This window comes from Xylocopa sonorina, chromosome 5, assembly GCF_050948175.1.
Source record: "Xylocopa sonorina isolate GNS202 chromosome 5, iyXylSono1_principal, whole genome shotgun sequence".
NCBI classification, from domain to species: domain Eukaryota; kingdom Metazoa; phylum Arthropoda; class Insecta; order Hymenoptera; family Apidae; genus Xylocopa; species Xylocopa sonorina.
The window spans coordinates 4654952-4675876 of record NC_135197.1 but is presented as its reverse complement, the minus strand read 5'-3'; the positions used below and the strand labels follow the sequence as shown (position 1 = coordinate 4675876).

Genomic DNA, 20925 nt, shown 5'->3' with positions numbered 1-20925 from the left:
CTTCTTCCGACTGTTCCTTGCGCAAGGGTCTGCTCAAAGAAAAAGAAGAAAAAAGGAAGAACCAGCCATTTTCAGGCTCGCAATTTTCACGATTTCTCGCTTATCTTTTAACGAAACTATGGGATAGGAATCGTTGCATAGAAATACGATGCACTATTTTGCAACTGTGAACTAAAAGCTGAATAAACCGTGAAATCTCCTTAAATTCGCCCGTTAAATTTCTTACACTGCGACGAGGCTCTTTAACGTCTGCTCCAGTGCTATGTCCGATCGCCAATCTTTCTCTGTGGACGCTGAAACTCCACCGGCGGCGCGCCTTTGGTATCGTGGGAATCGATCGCAGCCCTCGGTGAAAACATCGCGGCGCGGACGCCCGAGGGATACGGTTGAAAAGGAGCGGCAGTTGCTGGATGGAAAATTCTCATAAAGCTTCATAAATATTTCAAGGATTCGCATAAACGAGCAATTAGGCTGAATTAGGGGTCCCCGAGGTAATATTGCTTTTCACCCGGCGATCCTCCTCGGAGGATTAATCGTTTCTCGATAGTCTTATATCCCCGTTGGCCTAAGCCAGCAGATTTGAACCTTTTCGCCGCTAGACGCTCGCTCTCTGCGCCGTCTTTTCTCTTTTCTCTCTCACCCTTTTTACCCTCTCTCACCAATTTTCTCGCGTCCTCGACGCCATGAATTATACACACCGCGGTCTACATCTTTTGATCGTTGCTGTCGCGAAACACCGCGTTCACCCGGTGTTTCCCCCCGTGTCTCTGTGTACACGTGTGCATCTCTGTCTCGATTCGACTGAATTACGCCTTCTCGGGGCCACGAGCCGACGAGCCGGTTAATTATCGCGACGTTTCGAGGAGCTATTTCCACGGCAACCCGGCTGCGCACCGAGTGGAGGACCCGTGTGATCGTGACAAGCCCGTTCGCTGATTATACCGTGACAATCTCGCAAATCACGCGGGGCATTCGCCGCCTCGCGAAACCCGCCACGAGCGCGGATATTATCTTCTAATTAGACCGCGATTTGCTTTGTGCCAATTACTTTGCACACCCTACCTGTATCCACTCCAGCCCCGGTATCATCCCTCTCCCCGCTGTTTACCCTGCTAGAGCCCCACTTGATGGCTTCCCCTTCTGCTTACCTCTTTTACACGCTTCGACTCGTTCCCGTCCCCCACGGTTTTCATTACCCTCTTCCGCTTTATTCTTACCCCTCGCGCGGTCCTCCACCGTCCGTTTCCGTTCCGCCGTTCCGTTACGTTTCCCTTTCGCCAGGCGCGCCTAAAAATTCCATCTCTCCGCGGCAAATTCTATTCCTCCCGTCCTTTATCTTCCCGGTATCCGCGTGCCTGCCCCCATTATACAATATTTCGCGTTCCATTATTCGCTTCAAATTGCGTTTCTTCTGTCCAGTAAGTACCAGACCTTTCTCCCGGGCGCATTCCCCGGTTCGCGTTCACCCTCGCGTCCCGGCAAAGGGCGCAGCCGGGCCGCCTTTAATCCAAACTCGCCTCGTCCCATTTGAATAACACGGTTACACGCGCGAAACTCCGCGTTGAATTATGCCCCAGCCGGCCGGACACGCGGCCCGCCCGAAACCGAAAGTAAGTTGCGAATTTATGAAATACCGCCGCCCTCCATTCAAGGCGGCCATGGTGCAGAGAAAGGGAGAACGAGAGAGAGAGAGAGAGAGAGAGAGAGGGGCAGACGAGCGTATAATACCGGCAGCGCCGTGGAACGGCTACGGCACCGACGAGACACTCCCGCGCGGCGACAGCAACCCCCGCGGTACTGATGAACGCTGCATTCAGCCTGTATAACTTGTCTATTGAGGTCGTTTAATGAAAATTGTCACGGGCCCGCCGAATCCACGCGGTGAATGCAGATGCGGCGCGCGGCCCGGCCGCGGGTATGTGTGCGCGGCTTGTTATCGGGTGTCTGCCGCTGCCGCTGACAGGAATGGAGAAACCGCGCGCGAAATCTTGCCACCCTTTTCCTTCCGTGACGCTCGTTTGCGGGGGAACGGCGATGAAGTTGGCTACGCCGTGGGAAATTGGTATACGCCGTGCGATTGTGGCTGTCGGTGAATTTTAAACGTACGAGGAACGCGCGAGGAAATGAATGGCGCGAGTAGCGGCGATCGTTACGTATCGCGAGGGTGGAATGTACGACGCGATTGTTATAGATTGGATAGAACAACGGGTTCTTTTTTAGCATCGTTTTTGAAATTGGACCAGTAGCGGCTGATCGAGCGTTGATTGATGCTACTGGCTTTATTATTTTCCGCGTCGATGGTCTGTTTTGTTTTAGTTGATTGCAGATGTCCTTCTGGAAAAGAAGTTCTGTATTCGTAGCTTGGTTTTTGGATCTCAGGATAGATATAGCTTCTTGACAAACGGCGGGGAAGCTTGGTTTTGCGGTTGACTATTACTACTGATCACTAGCGCGAAGCAAGTGGTTTCCTGCTGGTGTCTAACCGCAGGCTGCCCGCTGGAACTACTTACTACTTACCACTAACTGAAAAATATGGTCCCGCCGTTTACCTTGAAATTGATAATATCTACAAAATATACACGGTGAACGAACACGGGGTATCTCGTTCTCTGTTTACTTAATTTCTCGCGCCTGACCACATACTGGCTACCATCGCTTACTCGCGGGTTAGATTAGAAACGTACTCTTGCACCGCCGCTTTAAAATCACTATTATTTCTACGGTAATAAGGAACAGAGAACGAGCGGAATACCTCCGTTTAACTTGTTTGTTCTTTTTTTAACTCCTGACCGCACACTGTCCACCACCACTTATTGCGACTTGGAAACGCATTCCTGCCATTTACTTTCGAGTTACTATTATCCCCAAGTTACACACGCGATAACAGCGAGCAGGGAATGTCGGGAATATCTGGTTCAACATTTTTATCATTCCTCCGGTCTGACCAGGGACTGTCCGGTACTACCTTTTTCCTCGTAGCTGGAAGCGTGTCCTTATTTCACGGAGCTCTCGTAAAACGAGCTAAGTATCCAGTTGAAACGTGTCCTTCTACGTTCGTACCGGCACTATGATTCGCTAATACAAGGCGTGCTTGCACACGTAACTTGATTTACCATTAAACGTGGCGTAAGCATTGCTAGATCGTGCGAACGTCCGGAACGGAGATGCAATACCCTATAGATTTCAGTGTTACCGGGCGCTTGAGCAAGATTAATAGCAGCTTTATGAAGCTTCCTAGATACTTGGTAATTAGGTAGAAACAGGAGAATGCTTAGCCAGGTAGCAAGGCTACCACGGTTCCCGAGAGAGTAACTACCAAGTTCAAACCGAGAAACTGCATGAACTTCCAATTACAATTTACTACGCCGTCCAAGTCACTTACGTTTGCTGGATCGGCGATTCGAACGCATCCCTCCTCGCCCTCCATCCAAGTTCATATATTCCTCGCTCTATCGCGTTCACCATCGATTTCTCGTCCCTTCTGCTGATCTCATATCTACTTGCGCCTTGTGCAACACAAGTATCACCTGTTCTCTTTATATCTGCTTAACTCAAATAAAAGGTAACGGTGATGTACATTTTCTTGCGTGAACAATGATCGACTCGAACTACTGGAGACGATACACCTTTTTTGAAGTTTAAAAGAGAAGGAATTTTAATGTCAAAAAATGTCGAGATCTTAAATAATATTCTCGATCGTATAATGAAATGGATCGGTTAAATTTTTAATTATCGCGACTTCGCGTCACGTTGCTGTAAAATACAGGGAGCTGCGTCGTAGCCCTGGCAGCCGTAAAACAACCTTCGAAATAACTCGGTCCGCGCGTATGTTCTATTAATTCCTGGCCAGCCATCGCGTGTCCGCGCGGAATGAGTCGTTCGAAATAAATTTCCATGCACGCCGGGCAAAGTGCCGGTCCACGTGGCGGCCGTCCTGCGTTGGTAACAATCGTCGTCGAGCGTCGAGCGTTTCAGGGACTTAGCTTTCCGGGACGGTGGACGGCGATCCAATAAACTAGAACTTAAACTTGGTTACGAGGCGGACGCTGCGTGCTGTCGCCGTAATACTCGCGCCACGGGGAACCACGGGAACGCGTACCTCCTGCGAGATCACACGGCGGATACGCCGACACTTAATTACGCTCTTGTTGCTCGAGGTATCGGCGGAAAACGTGCTAGATACCGTAACGAAACAATGGACGATTCGCATGGAAATATTAGAGATGGCGACGCGCGATACACCCCGCGGTTCCTCGCGGTTCTAACGATTACAGTTACACTCGTGGCACTCGGCGGAGAAGCGTTATAAATGAAAATTCTTTATCATTTTGTTGTTAATAAAATACCAAATGCGCGATACTCGAATTGAAACCATTTAACGACGCGTTGCGATACTTTTGCACTTCCATTTTCGTAAAATATCGAACTCTTGAATTTTACGCGGTAACCAGGGCGCATAAGTAGAATATAAATCGTCGTAAGTGAGATAAATGCGATGGATATTTCACGCACTACCGGTACCTAGCCGGGCCAATTTTTTTAATATCGTTCGCGCGGGATGCGCATTCACGTTGCAAGGAACTTGCAACGTATCGATGGAAGAAGAAACCGAGGTGGTCGTTTTCCATGGTTCAGAGTTTAATAGCCCGTTGCAAACATATTTGGAAGGGAAGTAATTCGGTTTTTTTCGGCGCGGGATGATCGCAATTTTTCAGTAATACGGTCTGTACCATTTTTTTCACTCGATTCTGCACGATCCGCCCTTGCACACCGGATCGCATATCTCGCTGAAACAAATCCAACGGCGCGTGGTGATTACCAAGTGTTAACTAGCTGATTCACTCGCCGTTTGATTGATCGATATCGTTGTCAATAGAGCTCAGCTATACTGGAAAACATTGCTTTCCGTTCTATTAGCTCGGTTATGACAGACGCAACCGCTGATTTTTAAAAATGTTGCACATCACTGCGCAAAAATTTGTATATTGTTCCAAAAATGAGTTAGACGCGACATCAGTGTCAACTGGCCATTTAATTCCCGCGACAACCGTGCGACCTTTCAACCGATCAGGCGTTTAATCGATGAAAAAAATCATTTACCAAACGGATCACGATTTTTCTCGGACAAACGAGTTTTTACGATAGTTTCCATCGGGTAACGCGTGCCTTCTGCGCTTACCCACGGTGAATGTGTGTCAGTCAAATATTTGCACTTGCCTATTGTTTCGTTAATAGCGAAATCGTATCGTGGTGTGAGAGCGGTCGCTTAATGATTCACGACGATCAAAGCCGTCTATTCCGTCGCATTGTGCCGCGTTCGTTTATCGCCAATCGAACGAATCTCGTTTTTTCCGATTCGTACAACGCGATTACAATTACTGGATACTCGCGGATAAAGAATTCTAATTATGTTTTCGAACTCATCCAATTTTCCGGCAGACTTCGATACCAATTTCTGCATCGTTAAATCCTAACGCTGTCTACTTCACCGATTGATTCGCGTCTACTGATCGCGAACCGAATTTTTTTGTTTAATAACACAGCGCAATTAATCGAACACAGATTGCTTTATCGACATCCGTCGAAAGAGAATTCAGAATCAACGAAGCAAAATTACATCAATTAAAGCGAAACCGCCAGCCACCATCTCGAGCTTTAACCACCAACAAGCAGGGAAGGAGGATCCAAAAACCCGAAACAATAGCACCGTCTAAATTACCGTGCGCGCACTGATTACAAAACGATAGTAAATCCCAGCCACGGAAGCAGCCACGCTGGTCGTATCATAAAACACAAGGCAGTAACCAGCAAGAACAACAACGGTCACGCTCGATCCGTTTCGATCCGCTTATCTCCTCTCCGCCTCCTCCTATTATTTCCTCCCGTCACCCTTTCTTCTCTTTTCATTTTTTATCCTCTCCCTCGATCCAAAATTCCAGGCCAGAGAAGCATCCCTTTGACCGCGGCACACGCTGGCAACAGTTATCTCGCGATACAAATTACAGACTGGGCTTGATGCAGTCGCAGTCGAACTGGTACGTCGGCTCTTTTTCACGCGCCTCCATGCAACTCTGCCAGTTGGGCGACTGGTGGCAGAAGAGCCCCTTTTTCTGCTGGCTGGTGTATGTATAGGTTTGTTTAACGGCCCGTACAAGGTTTACGAGCGCCACGGAAGCCGCGGCAACGACGGGAAAAATTTCTCTGAAGACGCCCTCTTTCCAACGCCTCCGCTTCACCCTTTGGCGATGGCGCGCGATCGACGACGCGGTGGAAAGGGGGCGAGAATCTGCTGTCGTTTTCGTCTTACGTTAATTCATGACCGGCGTAAAGGGAATTACACACGGGCGCGGGGAAATGGAGCAGGAATTTCGCGTCGAACGAGTCCCGGACGTGCGATTTATCGGGCACAGAGCAAACGAGAGCGACGAGGGGAGGCGCGTAAAAGCGAACGGGGTGTTTGTACAGTTGGCGCGTTAAAGGTACGCGATGGAGCTTTGACGGTCCACGATTCTGGCTTAATGAAAAATTATATTTGTCTCTTGTATTTGTTCTCGGTACTGTCAGTAAGGCTAGTCTAATTTTTACGTATCCGTGGGAGAGATTTAAATGTACAGAAACAATTAAAAGAACGTGAAACGTATGGTATATTTTATACTTATTGGTGAACCACAAATACGTACTATTTCGCAAGATGCTCTGACCATCAAGAATATCGTAACCTTCGTGGAACATTGAATAGGATGTCCCTTGGCAACACAAGGAATTAAACTCCCAAAGAGCTGTCTGCAATCATTGGTACAAGCTCGAGTCCTCCAGTTCTTCTCGAACCCCTCGTCGGACACTTTAAAAACCGCCCAGGACGTACAATCGTCTCTACGTACACGCGCCCCTCTCCCTGCGCGTGTCTGGTGAACCTGTCTGAAACAGACAGACTGGTAGTTTGCGGAGGCGCTTTAAAGTTCTCATTAAGCGATCGAGGTCTGTGGGACACTTCTGTGTCTCATTGTTTGCTTTGTTCGGTGTTTACGCCACTGCGCCGGGGTTACACAGCGTCGGCGTCGGCGTTCGCGTCGAGAGTGCAGGGGCAAACAGAGGAAGGGAGAAAGACAGAGGGCCTCTCTTCGAAAGCAACCGGAAAGAGGGACGAGGAGGACGAGGAACGACAAGCGCGACGCAGACGGACGCGGCGGCTCGCGAGCGAGGGAGAAAGAAAGGGTGAGACAGCCAGGTGAAAGGAGAACGCGAGGGGTGGCTTTCATTAAGCTCGCATTGTCTCAGCACCGCACTATTATAGCCGAGTGAATAACTCGGAGCCATCCGGTAGTCGAAGCGAGGAAAAGCCTCTCGCTTCTTTTTTCACCACCCCCTCCCAGTTGCGAGCCCTCTCCCTCGCGCTTTCTCCACGCGTTCTCTTCCTCGCCCGCGTTCTCCAACGAAGAAAGCTCTCCTCAGCCGATCCGTCTCCATTCCGCTCGCAACCGGTTTCCTCCGCAGCAGCCAACCACCGCCTTCTTCCCTTCCAAAACCACCAATTTATTTCGCGACCTCGACACCTCCCGACACCCTCCCGCCGCCTCGCGTCGCCGCGCCCCTGAAATATTAACGAACCGAACGACCCGATGCGACGCGCGACGAAACGCACGGAACGGCGCCAGGGGTAGCTCTGCTTCCGCGCGAGAAGGCGCCAGCCTGCACCCCGTTGCGCGCGAGACCCATCGTCATCAATCCGACCGAGGGTTGGAGAGGAAAAAAAGGACAACGGGATGGAAATTGGAGAGGGGAGAGATGACGGAACCGTGGCTGGGTGTTGTTTTTAACGAGTACGCGCGACCCGTGGATCGTAAAATCTTCACTGTCCTATGCTGTTCGTTAATTAATCGCGGCCTCGAAACGCGCCAGCTCCGATCCTCGAACGCTTTCGATTCTATCACGCGTATCGTGTGTGCTGGTGTACGTACGGTACCCATGAAAAATCCTGCATTATCCACGAGGAGTATGCTTTAAAATCAAATTTACAACATTTCGAACGACCTATCGTCGCTCTTAATTTTCTTTCCTTCTCTGCATTAAATAAAAAATTCCTTAGGTATTCCATAGCTTTTAGATCAAAGCTTTGTGCATCCTACAATTTTCTATAAATTTGGGATTCATAGGTAACAGACGTAAGTGGCTGATAAGAATGTAATAATAATTCTTTCCCAAAAATTAATTTGATAGTCAATCACAAGAAATCAGAAAATTGGTACCAATTGTGGAGGACTTTTGCAGAGCACTGTAAACGCGTCGTCGTGCGTACAAATCTGCGCTTGTGTGGACACGCGTGCACACATTGGTGCGTTCAGTACGTTCCGCGTACGGCCCGATTCTGTCACCTAGTTCGAGGTCGGTCGTTAATGACGCGGAAGGAACGCTAGTGCCGCGGCAGGGACACGAGGGGGTGGCGAACGGGGTGGCTCGTTCGTCAGAGGCGCAGTTCCGTTTTGCCGATTAGTAGGTTTGATGTCCGTGCCGCGGCAAAGCCGGCCCGTTTCCTCCTCGTTTCAATTGTTACGGAATCGCGCCATTTTTGCCTTCGTTTCGCGCGATGGCCGTTCTTTCTCTCTTTCACCTTCCGACTTTTTGTGGGCTTTTATCAACGTGACCAGTTGGAGGCGTCAAACCAGCGCGATAGCGGCTGTGCAGGAGATAATTGGGGTTGAATCGAGGGCGTGGTGGTAATAGTCACTTGCTACGCGGAATTGTTGGCTCTAACTTGAAACTTTTATCACTCTTTATATTGGCCTCCTCCCTTTGTCACGCTCGCGACTGTTCTCTTCTTCTTTCGTGGACTATACGAAGATATTTGCAGCAGTGTTCGAAGCTAAATGCTGGCCAAAGTTTTTCCGTTCGTAGCCGCGTATTAGCAGCCGTAACTCGAGAGATCTTTGCAACGCGGTTTACCCTTAATTGACTTCCTGGCCCGTGTTCCCGTAAAGGAAACTAAGTTGAATTTACTCCTGCAGGGTGAGACACATTTCAAATCCTGTGCCTTAAGCCTACGTTCCACGCCGGCCAATACGAAATTTCGCGATACCTCATTACTATGCAATTTGTGTTAAGCCACTAAGCTCTGGTCTTATCGAGCGGACCCGCCGTTCCAGTTTCGCCGTGCAGTTTAATAAACAACAATAGAGACACCGCCCACTGTGAAAATATGTACACCCTATAAAAGAATCGAAGATATTGCGACTCGAGTCTTTTTCTGGCTCGAGGACTAGATACTTTGAGCAACCTCGTTGAATTCAAACTCAGCGCGCCATTAACGAAATTGGCAATATTAATTGATCATCTTGTACGCTCGACTTCGTTGATCGATCTGTTCGATCAACGGTTGTACTTTATTTTGACAGAAATAATTACAGCTGTTTCTCCAACGAAAGCGATTTATCGCGTTTCTTTCTTATTTTTTACCGAGGACACGCGATCGACGCGTGACTATTGATACCAGGATTGACAGTAATTGCTTAATACCTGTTTCAGATACTCCGTCGTTCGCGATAACGCGTTTACCTGGTTTTGGAATTCCGATCGTCGAGGGGATGTCCGTCAGCTTGAAATGCGAGGTGTACAGCAATCCGGCGAGCACGCCGATCTGGCAACGGGGTAAGTGACAACGATGACGAAGGATTCGATGTTTCGTTGCCTGCATACCACACGCGCGGAAACCGACGGAAAATGTAGAAAAAAAAAAAAAAACGAGAACAGCGGGAGGACGAGCATCGGTATTTCGCAATGAAGTTTCGCTGTAACGCGGGAAAACTGGGGACGGAATCAGGAGCGAATGAACTGTGAGGGATTTGAAAAAAATATACATTTTTCGTTCCCCATTCGAGGAAAATTGTACAGTAAAATATTAGTCCGTCGACAAAAATGCGAGACGAAGGATTAAAAGAACGGGATACCTCGAGAGTACAACTCGACGTTGGATCCGCTCGCGTTCCCTTTTCGTCCCTCTGCCGTTCCTGTTCCGAGAGAAATCCTCATCGCACGCAAACGGCGCCTGTTTGATAGTCATTATTCGCGCATTAAAACAAACAGCCCCCCGAGGAGCATAAAAATATCGTATTTTCATTTTCCACCCCTAGACAAAATTATCTCCACCCCCTATCACCCGCAGAGCGTTTCCACTTGCTCTCAACGTCGAGGCTATTAGTCTCTTGGCAGTCATCAGCAAACAAAACGATAAATCGTGTAATCACATTAGTCTATAACAGCGGGCCAGTCAGAGGAGAGCTGTCGCGCGAGCGGAGTCGAGTCAGGACGATAAATAATCCCACCCTATCCTCGACGAGCGAATCCCCTCGTCGGAGATAAGCATTCGCGGCAGATTATTATCTTTCGACGTGCGCGGACTAAGCCTAGCCGGCATCTTTTTTCTACCGCGTTTCTAATCCAGCGTGCTGTGAATGCCTCGTCAAGATTAAAAATTGTACGCCTCATACGCCACCCTTGCACCCCTCCGCTTCTTCGTCGTCAGCTACGAGCGTCCTCCTCTTCTTCTCTCGCTTCCTTTTCCTCCCTCCTTTCACTTTCTTCTTCCTTTTCTTCCATCCCACCTCCTCCCACTTTCTCGTAGGAATCAATGGGACTCCATTGAGATTTCGCTTCCCAAGCGTTCCAGCGACTTATTCTCGATAATTGGAAATCTCCTTGTACGAACGTCGAACGTCGTTGGTTCGCTCGAATTCGCTCGTCGCGTTTTTTTCCCTCGCCAACCGACGTAATCGATAGCTCGACGGTGAAGTGGTCGGCTCCCTTCCGGAGGAAACGAACTTTCCGATCGGAAGGGCACGGAATGAAAAGAACGGAGTGCAGGAGAACGAGAGACGCGGAGAAAGTCTCGAAGAGATACATTCTACCCTTTCTCGCGGGCTTTTCTGGGATACGTAAGAAATTTTATTTCCACTGTTCCAATGTGGCTGGGAAATACGTCGCACTCTTCGTCCTAGACTCTTAATTAAAACTACGTCTTCGACTAGTCTCCACTTCGTCCGCTATATGCGCTTCCAAGGATCCAATACTCGTTGAGGCTTGTATCGATGCAATTTGCATGCGATACATCCGATACATGTCTCGAGACGAACTTCAACCCATGCTTAGCTGTTTCCGTTCTCAATATCCATCTCGCTGCTTTCAAGTGGTCGTCCGACGATTCGAGAGGCTGATAGTACACGTTGAGATCCACCTGTCTCGTGTATCGCGATGCAACGTTGCGACATTGCACTCGATTCTGTCAAGTAAGTTGGTTATCAGTCGAATCTGCGTTCGCACGCAACTGGGACAAGGCAACACTTTCGATCAGCTGATAAACGGACGACCACCAACGAACAGTCGAAGGAACGTCGATCGATAGATGGAAATCGAAGGATATCGAGAAAGATCGGCGAATGGAAAAGTTGTCGTGCCCCGTCTCTTAAATTCTATTCGCTGGGACAGGGACGGGGACAAAGAATTATTCCCAGCCGGTTGGATTCATTAGCAGCCTCTTGTACTTTGTCAAAGCTCGCCGACGGTAGACTGGCCCACGGCTTGATAAATATTTAAAGCCTCCTATAATTCCCCTTTTAGTCTGCGCAGACACTGCGCCCCCTTTCCCCGTGCCTTTGAGTTCCTTCGGGATTCCTTCAATTCCGATGCACCCCGTGGATGTAACAACATTTCACTTTGAGGCTGGAGCGGCGGGGGCCGCGATGAGCTGGGGGTAGGAAGGTTTAAAGCGAAGCTCCCAGAACGATTTTAGACGGGGCGGATAAAACTTGCGAGCGGAAGGTTAGCTGGTTACTTTGCCGCGCGAGTAAAGCGGAAGTGTTTGTCGAGCTTTTTGTCAAGATTTCGTAATGGACTCTAGGAGTGGAGAATGCGTTGTACTTTAAAAGATTTCCGCGCGGACGCGCGAGATTCTCCCGTCGGGCAAAGAGTTTGCGAAAAATGGAAATTAACAATTACCGCGAATAGATTAGCTTGTAGCAACGTGGCGCGATGACGACGAACGTCGACGACAGGATGCAGAATAGAAGAGTGCGAGTAAAACAGAAGAATTTTCAGACCACGCGAGCTCGCCATTCAAAAACGAAGATAGACACGCGTATGCATATTCCCTACGAGATTCACCTTCGAAAGCGTTTCGAAAAGCTTCTGTTAAGAATGCTCGCGCCGAAACCGCCTTCGAACGATAGGAATATCGAATCTGAAATCCATCCATGGACGTCATTAAAACTTACCGAAAGCCAAGTCATTAAAAGTTAACCGAAGTCATCAAAACTTGTCCGAAATCGGGGGAACCAGCGTGTTCTCCGTTCGAAGCGTTCAGCCAAGAGCAAGCGTTAACCGAGACACGACGCTGTGCACCATCGTTGTGTCACCAGCGCGAAACGTGCCCAGGTACGCGTGTAGGGGGTGCACGTGCAGGCTGTACGTAATGGCCGCGACGCAAGATCGTTACGCGTTCCATCGTGGGAATTAACGTTTGTTTTAATGGCTGTACTTTTCCCTACCGAGTCGACGCGTGGAACGGCGTTACGCAACGCGTCCAGCCAGGTTCGTTCTCTCCCGAGCGTGATGCACGAGAGAGTAACGCGTTAGTCTCGATAGCCGCGCGGTACTATCGGTGATAACGATTCGACTGGGTCGCATGATTTGCAAGTTGATTGCTCGGTTCTGCGCCGGGAATGGGTGATACGGGGAGCCACTAGTTTCACCGTGGAAATAACGCGGCGGCGTTCCTTCGATTCCCCTGCGCGACTCGCAATTTATTCAGCCGTTTCGCTCGAACGATGAAAACAAGTGGAACGCGCCGCGAGGAACGTTCGCGGCTAAGTAGAGGTATTTAACGCGAGTCGAGGAGATCTCTTTGAAGGTGCTCGTCGTTCGGGGTGCCTCTTGTTAGTTCGTCCAGTTGCGAAAGTGGATTCGATGATAAAGTTTCCTCGAGTCTCGCGGCAGCTTTTTTCCGCGACGAACGTTGTCTCCCGTCCGGAGTGTGCATTTGTTCTCGTTAAGCAGATCCTTTAATGTAATTAGAAACTGGCTGGAACTGTATGCGGAATTAAGCACGCTTCTTTGAAACCGTGCCTGGGCATTCGAGTGAGAAACTTCTGCCCTGGGTATCAAACTTCGTCCGGAGTCTAATCCCTCGAATTCGTTGCATCGTTCGATGACCGATTTAAAGCCTCGAGCGAAATCATTCGTCTAGTTACGTTTTCCATCCGAAACACGTTCAATTGTACTTTTGGAAGTTCACCGGTAATGTTCGAAATTTTTAAAAAATTCCGCGATACTACGATGATGCTATATTTCAAATCCGAAATATAATTTTCCGTAGCAAATCCCTCAAAGAGAGCACACTCAAAGATCCACAATGCCCTCTTGTAATCTCTTTTAAATCCTGAAAAAATCTGAAAAATAATTATTCCGTTGGATCCCTCAAAGCGAGCGAAATCCATAACCACCGCGATACCGTTCCGTAATCTCTCCAGCGGCGAGAGAATCGAACAAATTTCCAATCACATATCGCGTAGCAAAAATGATTGTCCGCAGTTCTTTTACCATTCAGAAGTGTCCCTTTCATACGCGCGACGCGCAAGAAACCGAGCAATCTCCCCTGGCTGGAAAAACTTTTCGTACCTGGACCAGAAAATTCGATACCGCGCCCCTTTTATCCATCCGCGTTCCGCGTAACGGTTAGCGAAGACTTTTTACCTGTGGTCCACCGGAAATCACGGATAGGATTTACAGACGAAGCCTCGAGGATCGGGAACGGTGTTGCTTTTTGCTGCGGCGCCGATAGAAGAGCTTCACCGCGGTATAATTTCCTTTATTCGTCGTCAATCAGAGGGACTGGGACCAGGAACGAGGCGAGGGGTGGTTCGTGGGGAGGAGAGGCAGAGGATTTTCGCGGCGAGGGTTCTCGCGGTACCACGGTAGACCACTTTCTTGATTAGAGTGGCCGGTTTAAACCGGCGAACCCATTACATTCGTTAAACGCAGCTCAGTCGTGGCAAGTTTTTATGGAACCGTAGCTTTTTCCGAATTCGCGGATCGAACCGTGGCCCTTTCGAACCACCGACGGAAGTAACCATCCGAGTTACGATCGTGCCGGTGTTTAATCTCGTTGCGAGCCTCGTGACGCTGGAAGTAATAGGGCAATAGCGAGCGGGATGCTTAAATATTTAGACAACGGTCCATTGAACGTGCGAAACATCGGGGATTCGTTGGTAGAATTCGAGTTTCGATTTCGTAACGTCGAAACGATTTTTCTCCCTGTTACAAGCGATATTCAGACACGAGTTCGTGTTTTCGATTATGCACAGGTCGCACGGAATACATGCGCCAAAGTAAGCGTGTAATTGTACACGGTGATAGATAGTAGGCTTTAATTACTGTCATTAGGTTTCGTTCAAAGAAGCGACGCTTAGGTTTATCAGCTTTAATGAAGCATCGCACCATGAGATACAGTCGAGTCGCGGAACGATGATTAAGAACCTGCGGTGCACACTAAAATCAATAACTAATTTTATGGCCAATATTCGTGATTATGTGTATCCGATGAGAGCTAGTTATACGCGTGTTAGGTGGCACGTACCGTAAAATCAGTATAACTATAAAATCGTGCAATTTCGTTCCAAAATCGTACAGCCTCGATAAATTTAATTAAACAAAAAAAAGAAATCTGTTCATTTTTATCGTTACCAGATCCAAGTGTACGTTGTGCACGGTGTTTCGTTTAAATCTCACGCGATTAACTCTGATTTCCGTTCGCCAAGTAACGCTTCGACGTCAGCAATGATAACGGAAGCGTAATCCCGATAATTCAGAGTCGACAGCCGCGGGAACGACGACAACGGTTTCGCTTCACCCTCTGTCCGCGAAGATTTCGAAGGCCGCGAGGTGGAAAAGGGCGATGAAATTTATCGGCGGCCAAGTTAATCGTACGAGCCTCGTTAGCCCCGTTATTGAGTTACACAAAACGCTAAGAGCAGCTGCGCCCGTCACTTTCCGCCGCGATCAGCGCTAGGTGAGAGTGATAAGAAATATGATGAACGACCCCGTTACCGGCGAACGGTTGACGCGGAGGATTATTGTTCAACGGCACATCCGAAACGGAAGAATCCACGAGACCGTAACAAATTGCCCGCGAAAAATATCTTGCGTCGTTCCATCACGTTTGACAGATATCTCGTTCACTCTCTCTTTCTCTCTCCCTTTTTTTTCTTCTCCCTCTCTGTCATTTTACAATGAACCGCGAATTATCGTCTGAATGAAAATGCATACGCGATTCGTGGCTGTCGCTGAACAAAGAACAATAAGAATTGCTCGCAATCGAAGTTGCAACTCCTTCGCTATTCATCCGTTTCGATTCCAGAATGTTGTTCCCCTTTGCGGATGAATGATGAAAATTCGAAATTGACCGCGCAGAAGATATCCGGTCTACTTCCTCAGCGCTCTCACAGTTCTGGCGTAACGGGAACGACGTAGCCTTCCGTTTGGGAACTTAATTTAGTCGAGGCATGTAAATGTACGATACGATACGGGCAACGAAAATAAGAAAATCTAACCAAATTATGAACAGCTTTCGAAACTAGGTTATCGCTCGCGAACCAGTTCTCAGGGAATATCGGATACAGCTGAGACCGCGGTAAATTAATATTTTCGAATTTTCTCCTACGGAAATTCTGTTACTACTATCCCTTCGACGTTCAGAACTTCCTGAGAACGTTTTAAAGTAACCCTCGTATACTCGTATCACCACGTCCAGTCTTGAACTGTCAACGTTAATTCCTTTCGAGCTCGCGATTAAAATCAGAGAAACAACCAGAGAACAATTGTTCCACGTTTAATTACCAACGTCTGATCGTGTAACACGAGCGTCGCGAATGAATCTACCCGGGTAATTCCTCTTTCATCGCGTTATGGGGTGGACAGAGGGTGAGAGTCTCGTCTCGAGGCGAGATTGTCCAGGAAATTGGCCGGCAAGTCTCGTCGGCGAGGGAAAAATCGACGACTCGCGGTCGAAGTAATGACGGATGGCAACGTTCGATAGATCGCGCCCTCCTTTTCGGTCGCGACGATGTCCGCGGCTGGTACGAACGCCCAGTTATCCCATTAAATATTCAATTATTTCTGCCTTCCATCGGCGACGTACCGAATTCCGGCACCGGGCGTCAGCGTGCAGCGTCGGTCCAACGGGCGACGGGAGGGGCGCGTTCAGAACAGGGGGAACAGATGAAAGAGAAAGAGCTTGATCCCTATTCATAGACTCAATCGAGTGATTTCGAATAAATCCTTCCAGCGTTCCGCGAAATCCGCCGCAATTAAAATACTTTAATATCCTTTGGAGCACGTACTCGCTCCGGGCGAAGTCTCCTACCAACCGCATCCTTTCAACCCCTCGGCTCGTCTTGCTTTGCTTTTGGCCCACGCGTTCCAACCCCCGCCACTTTCGCTCCCCATGGATTCCCCAATTTCTTTTTTCCCTTTCTTCCTTTTTTCCCCTCTCTCCTTCTCGTTTTCTTCCCTTTTTCTTTTTTTATTTCTCTCTCTTCTTTTGGAACCGGTGCTCCCTCTTATTAAACGAGTCCCAATCCAGACGCCCGGAGGTATCGAGGCAGCACGTTCGTTTTCCTTCAAAGACCCCTTTATCACCGCGAAACTCCGACAGATATTTTGACCATTCGTCTTCGAGCGATATATATCATAGCGAGGAGTCGGGCAACTGCAGTTTTTCCTCGCGACGGACCGTGTAATATTACCGCCGCTCGGCAGCGGTTCAACTACCCTCTTTGATAGTTCTGCGAGGCCGGTTTGCCCCGTTCCTTCCCCGCGTTTTTGCTCCTCTCTCCATCCGCTACTTCACGTTTCTTTATTATTTTTTTCCCGTCTTTTTTTTCGGACGCTATAAATCTAGCGGAAGTTCGATCTCCGTTAAGCTGGAAGTAATTGAGGACCGCGCGGTGCTCCGTTAGAGGGAAGATTGGCGCAGAAATATCGTTCGAGTCGATATGCAACGCACAGAGGGTGCACGAGTCCGTCAGAGAAACCGTGCGCCGTTCAAAGTACGCTGTACAGCGTAACGCAGCTACAATTGCTGAACCGAGCCGCAATCAACCCTTACACCGCGTACGCGACCCTTCCACGCTCCATTCACAAGTCGCGCCCAATTTTGCGACCACTTACCGCCCACTCAGCCAGCAACGTGCTTCATCTCGAATTCAATTTATTGATAAATATCTATAACCCGCGTTATCCCGTCGCCGTTCGCTGAATTTCACAGTGGAATCGCAGCGCCCCCGTTCGTGCCTTGAATAATCAGGCGTAATCATCGGTGACGCTCGACGTTGCCTGTGTAAAGACTTATCGTCGAAGCTCGAAAGAAAAAGCGTTCGGTTACCCCTTTTTCTATCCCTCCTCTTTCTCTCTTTCTCTCCGTCCAACCCTCTCCCACCATCGACGACGCGATCGATATGTAATGATCGCTATAAAGTGCGCCGGTTTAAGGGCGAGGATATTCTAAATGAAAAGGAGGATAAATTTATCACGGCCACGTCGAACGATTTATCACGACGATACATTCGAGGTACGGACGTTCCGGCGAACGTACGAGGGCGTCAGCTGCGGGAAACCGCTCCGGGGGAAGTAGATCCCCATCCGATCATTGTTCATACGTAGCTAGCATATAATGCGACGCCAGCCGGAGTCAAATCTATGTATAGACGCGCCACATATATTCGCCGTATATCTATCGCACGTAATCCCACATTCTGGGTTTTTCTCGCTGGACCCCACCCGCGAACCTCGTTGACGGATTCGAAATGGTTCCTACCCCTTCTCGCGAGAGGAAGAGGCGAGAGGTATTTGATACAGCGGTGTGTTTACTTGGGGCGAGGTTAGGGGATGAAACACACTCGAATCTCGTGCGAGGGGAGTTGATGTCCGTGCTTTATTCAGATTTGTTTAATATAGTTTTGCTTTCCTTGACTACGAGCTTTTGAGACGCAATACAGAATGTTGGGGTCCTGCAAAGTATCGCCGTGACACGATCATTTATTTCTACATATTTTTTGAACATCAGAAGAAACAGATGGCTCGAAGGGTCGTTTCGTCGCTCGGTTCGTTCGTTTTAATTACTCGCGTCTCCTTTCGCGTGAAATTTGCCCAACGCTGGTAAACATTGTAAGAAAATGCCACTTACGATCGTCAAGTTTTTCACTTAACTCTGTCCTCTAATTAACGCGCTCGGAACGATGAGGACGGGAAACACTTTTTTTAAGGAACAATTATACGCGTTGTTCGCGAACGGTTCGTTTCGCGATTGCACTTTTACTTTTTATTCGAAGGGTGGGGGGCAGAGAAATGCAATTTGCGTTGGTTCCTCTTGGCAATTGTTCTAGCTTAGACAGGGATATCTCGTTTTATAAAGCGAGTAAAGTGAAATTACTCAACGGTGCTCGTTCGAGCCGTAAAAAATCTTATTCCCGTTTTATTTTACTTAACTCCCACCATTGCGCACCACCGCTCGAACCTTATTTCCACTTCATTTTACTCCAGCGGACCTAAGAATCCTAATTTTTTTATCCTCCGACCATCCTGGGAATCTTAATTGCATTTAACCGGGAAACAAGTCGAGCAATCGATCCACGAATCTTATCCTCGCACACAGCAACGTGACTCGAAGTACACCGCAGAAACTCAGTTATCCGAACATCTATTATCTAAACACACTACAATCGAATAACCAAGTTACCGCTCTCGTTCATTCCACAAGAGGCACGAAGATAAAACCTGGATCGCTAACAAATTAGATCCACCACGAATCACATCATCCCCGTACAGAATTCCAATCCGACACCACTCGCCAAGAACCAATACCAGTGTCACCCCACGAATCGCGTCGCCCATATAAAACTAATTCCGATCCCACACCACCGATCGCGTCGCCACCATAAAACTAATTACGATCCCACAGCCCCTGATCGCCGTGGCCACACAAAACTAATCCCAACCGGGCGTTGAAAATTAGCAACAAACCCCACGCGTCACCGAACAGCCGTCAACCCCTATACGCGACGCTCCAGGCACCCTAACCCTTCCTCGGTGGCTCAGTTTCGAGCACGGTTCGTTTGTTCCTCGGCCAAATAGCCGGAATCCCGCATACCCCATACCGGAAATGTCGTGCTTCTCGGGCCAAGTCACGGGCTCCTCTTATTTCATACAAAATAGCACGACATCTTGCCCACTCTACCCGCTTATAGGATCCCGTTAACACAATCGAGCGTGTTTTGGCAACGCCACGAGCTCGCTGTTTAGCGGGATGATAGGCTCCACGATCCATCCCCTGAAAGTACACCACCAGTTTCATCCCTCTCGAAGGCCGTTATGCTGGCGTGCAGGAAAGTTTCGTCGCGAAACTTCCTCGACGAAGGTGGTGGATACACGCAAGCACGTTTTTCTCTCCTGCCTTCGCGACTTCTTTCTCTTCAGCTTCTCTCCTTCTCTTCGATTCTCGTCCCTTTGTCGCACACGTTGGCGAACATTGGTACCATCGTCCTTCCCATTTTCATCCCTCTGCTGGTCGACATTGTTCCACATTGGAAACACAGCTCGAAGGATCGTCGAAGGATCCGACAGGCTGCGTGGAATCCTGGTTCTCATCAAATCGCATTGAGAAGGGCCTGGATAGAATAACGATCCAACGAAACGCCTAGGATGAAAGTTTCGCGAACGACTCCGCGGAAACGGATACCGCGGCATTCATCCTGCTGTTTTCCTTTTCCTCCCCGTTTTTTCCTCGTTCTTTTTTCTTCGTAGTTATTCCGTTTGCTTGTTCGCTCGTTTGGGTAAACCGAGCCGCGATGAATTTTTTCGACGTGCTTTTATTTGTTTCTTACCTTCCACTGTGGTCAAAGCACGACGAAGGGGTTGCTGCTGGCGAAATTATCCGATCGCGTGCGATAATTTGATTAACGAGAACACGATCGATAAGAAAACTGATCGCTCGTTGAACTATTATACATCGACACGAGAAGTTCATCGATTCATGGAAATCCAGATCGAGTGCAAAAATTCTACGAGATGCTTGTCACGTGTCGCGTCTCCAGCGACAAAGGGCACGACTGTTCAACAACGTCTTCCGTTCCAAGCAGCAAAATTACGCGAGGCAGCACATATTACCCGCGACTTACATCCCAAGTACACCGAAGCACCGCGAAATTACCAACTTCCCTCAGGTTGCGTATCAACTACCGAAGTTACGCCAGACTACCTGTTCATTACTTAAACCCGAACTCTCTAACCGGCAACCACTCACCCGCCGCGTTTCTAGTCGTTGGCGCGTAATCCCGCGGGCAACGGGGACTTCTCGATGGACAACACAGAGCGCGGCTGGCGTCGCGCCAGCCTCGATCGCGCTATTCGAGCGACGCCGGTTAATCGGCATCCGCCGCGCTGGATCGCCAGGCGACTCTCCGCCGGACGACGCGATGTTTCCGCCGTGTTAATTCCCGCACAGTGGGTACCAGCCTCTCCGTTTGTGTTTCAGACAATGGACCGCCCGTCGAGCAGAGCGACGACGGATGGCTGAACTTCACAAAAATCAGCCGCGCCGAAAGCGGCTGGTACAAATGTTACACGAGGCACATGCTCGGCATATTCTCCAGCCTCGGTTATTTCCTCAACGTGCGCTGTGAGTATTTTCCCCAATTTTTCCTACATTGTTCGCACGCCAGTCAAAAATTCGCCAACGATGGATCCCTCTCGATGGTCGGACGAGAGCTGAAACCGCGAGTAGAAAACCGCGGGTATCGACGTACACAACGAACGGTATTGTCGAGGATCCGTGGTAATTATCAGCTGCAAATTAAAAATGAAAACTAGCACGGTACGACGAGGTAT

The 20925-nt window shown here is 48.9% G+C and overlaps 1 protein-coding gene across 1 annotated transcript in view; it reads left to right on the top strand.

Annotated features, from left to right (window-relative positions):
* The window catches only part of Tei (irregular chiasm C-roughest protein teiresias), a 272197-nt gene that overhangs the window by 189973 nt on the left and 61299 nt on the right, over nucleotides 1-20925 (top strand). The window contains exons 7-8 of the mRNA XM_076894980.1: nucleotides 9520-9642; nucleotides 20573-20716. Coding sequence (XP_076751095.1) covers nucleotides 9520-9642; nucleotides 20573-20716 — 267 coding nt within the window. The remainder of the gene's footprint in view (nucleotides 1-9519; nucleotides 9643-20572; nucleotides 20717-20925) is intronic.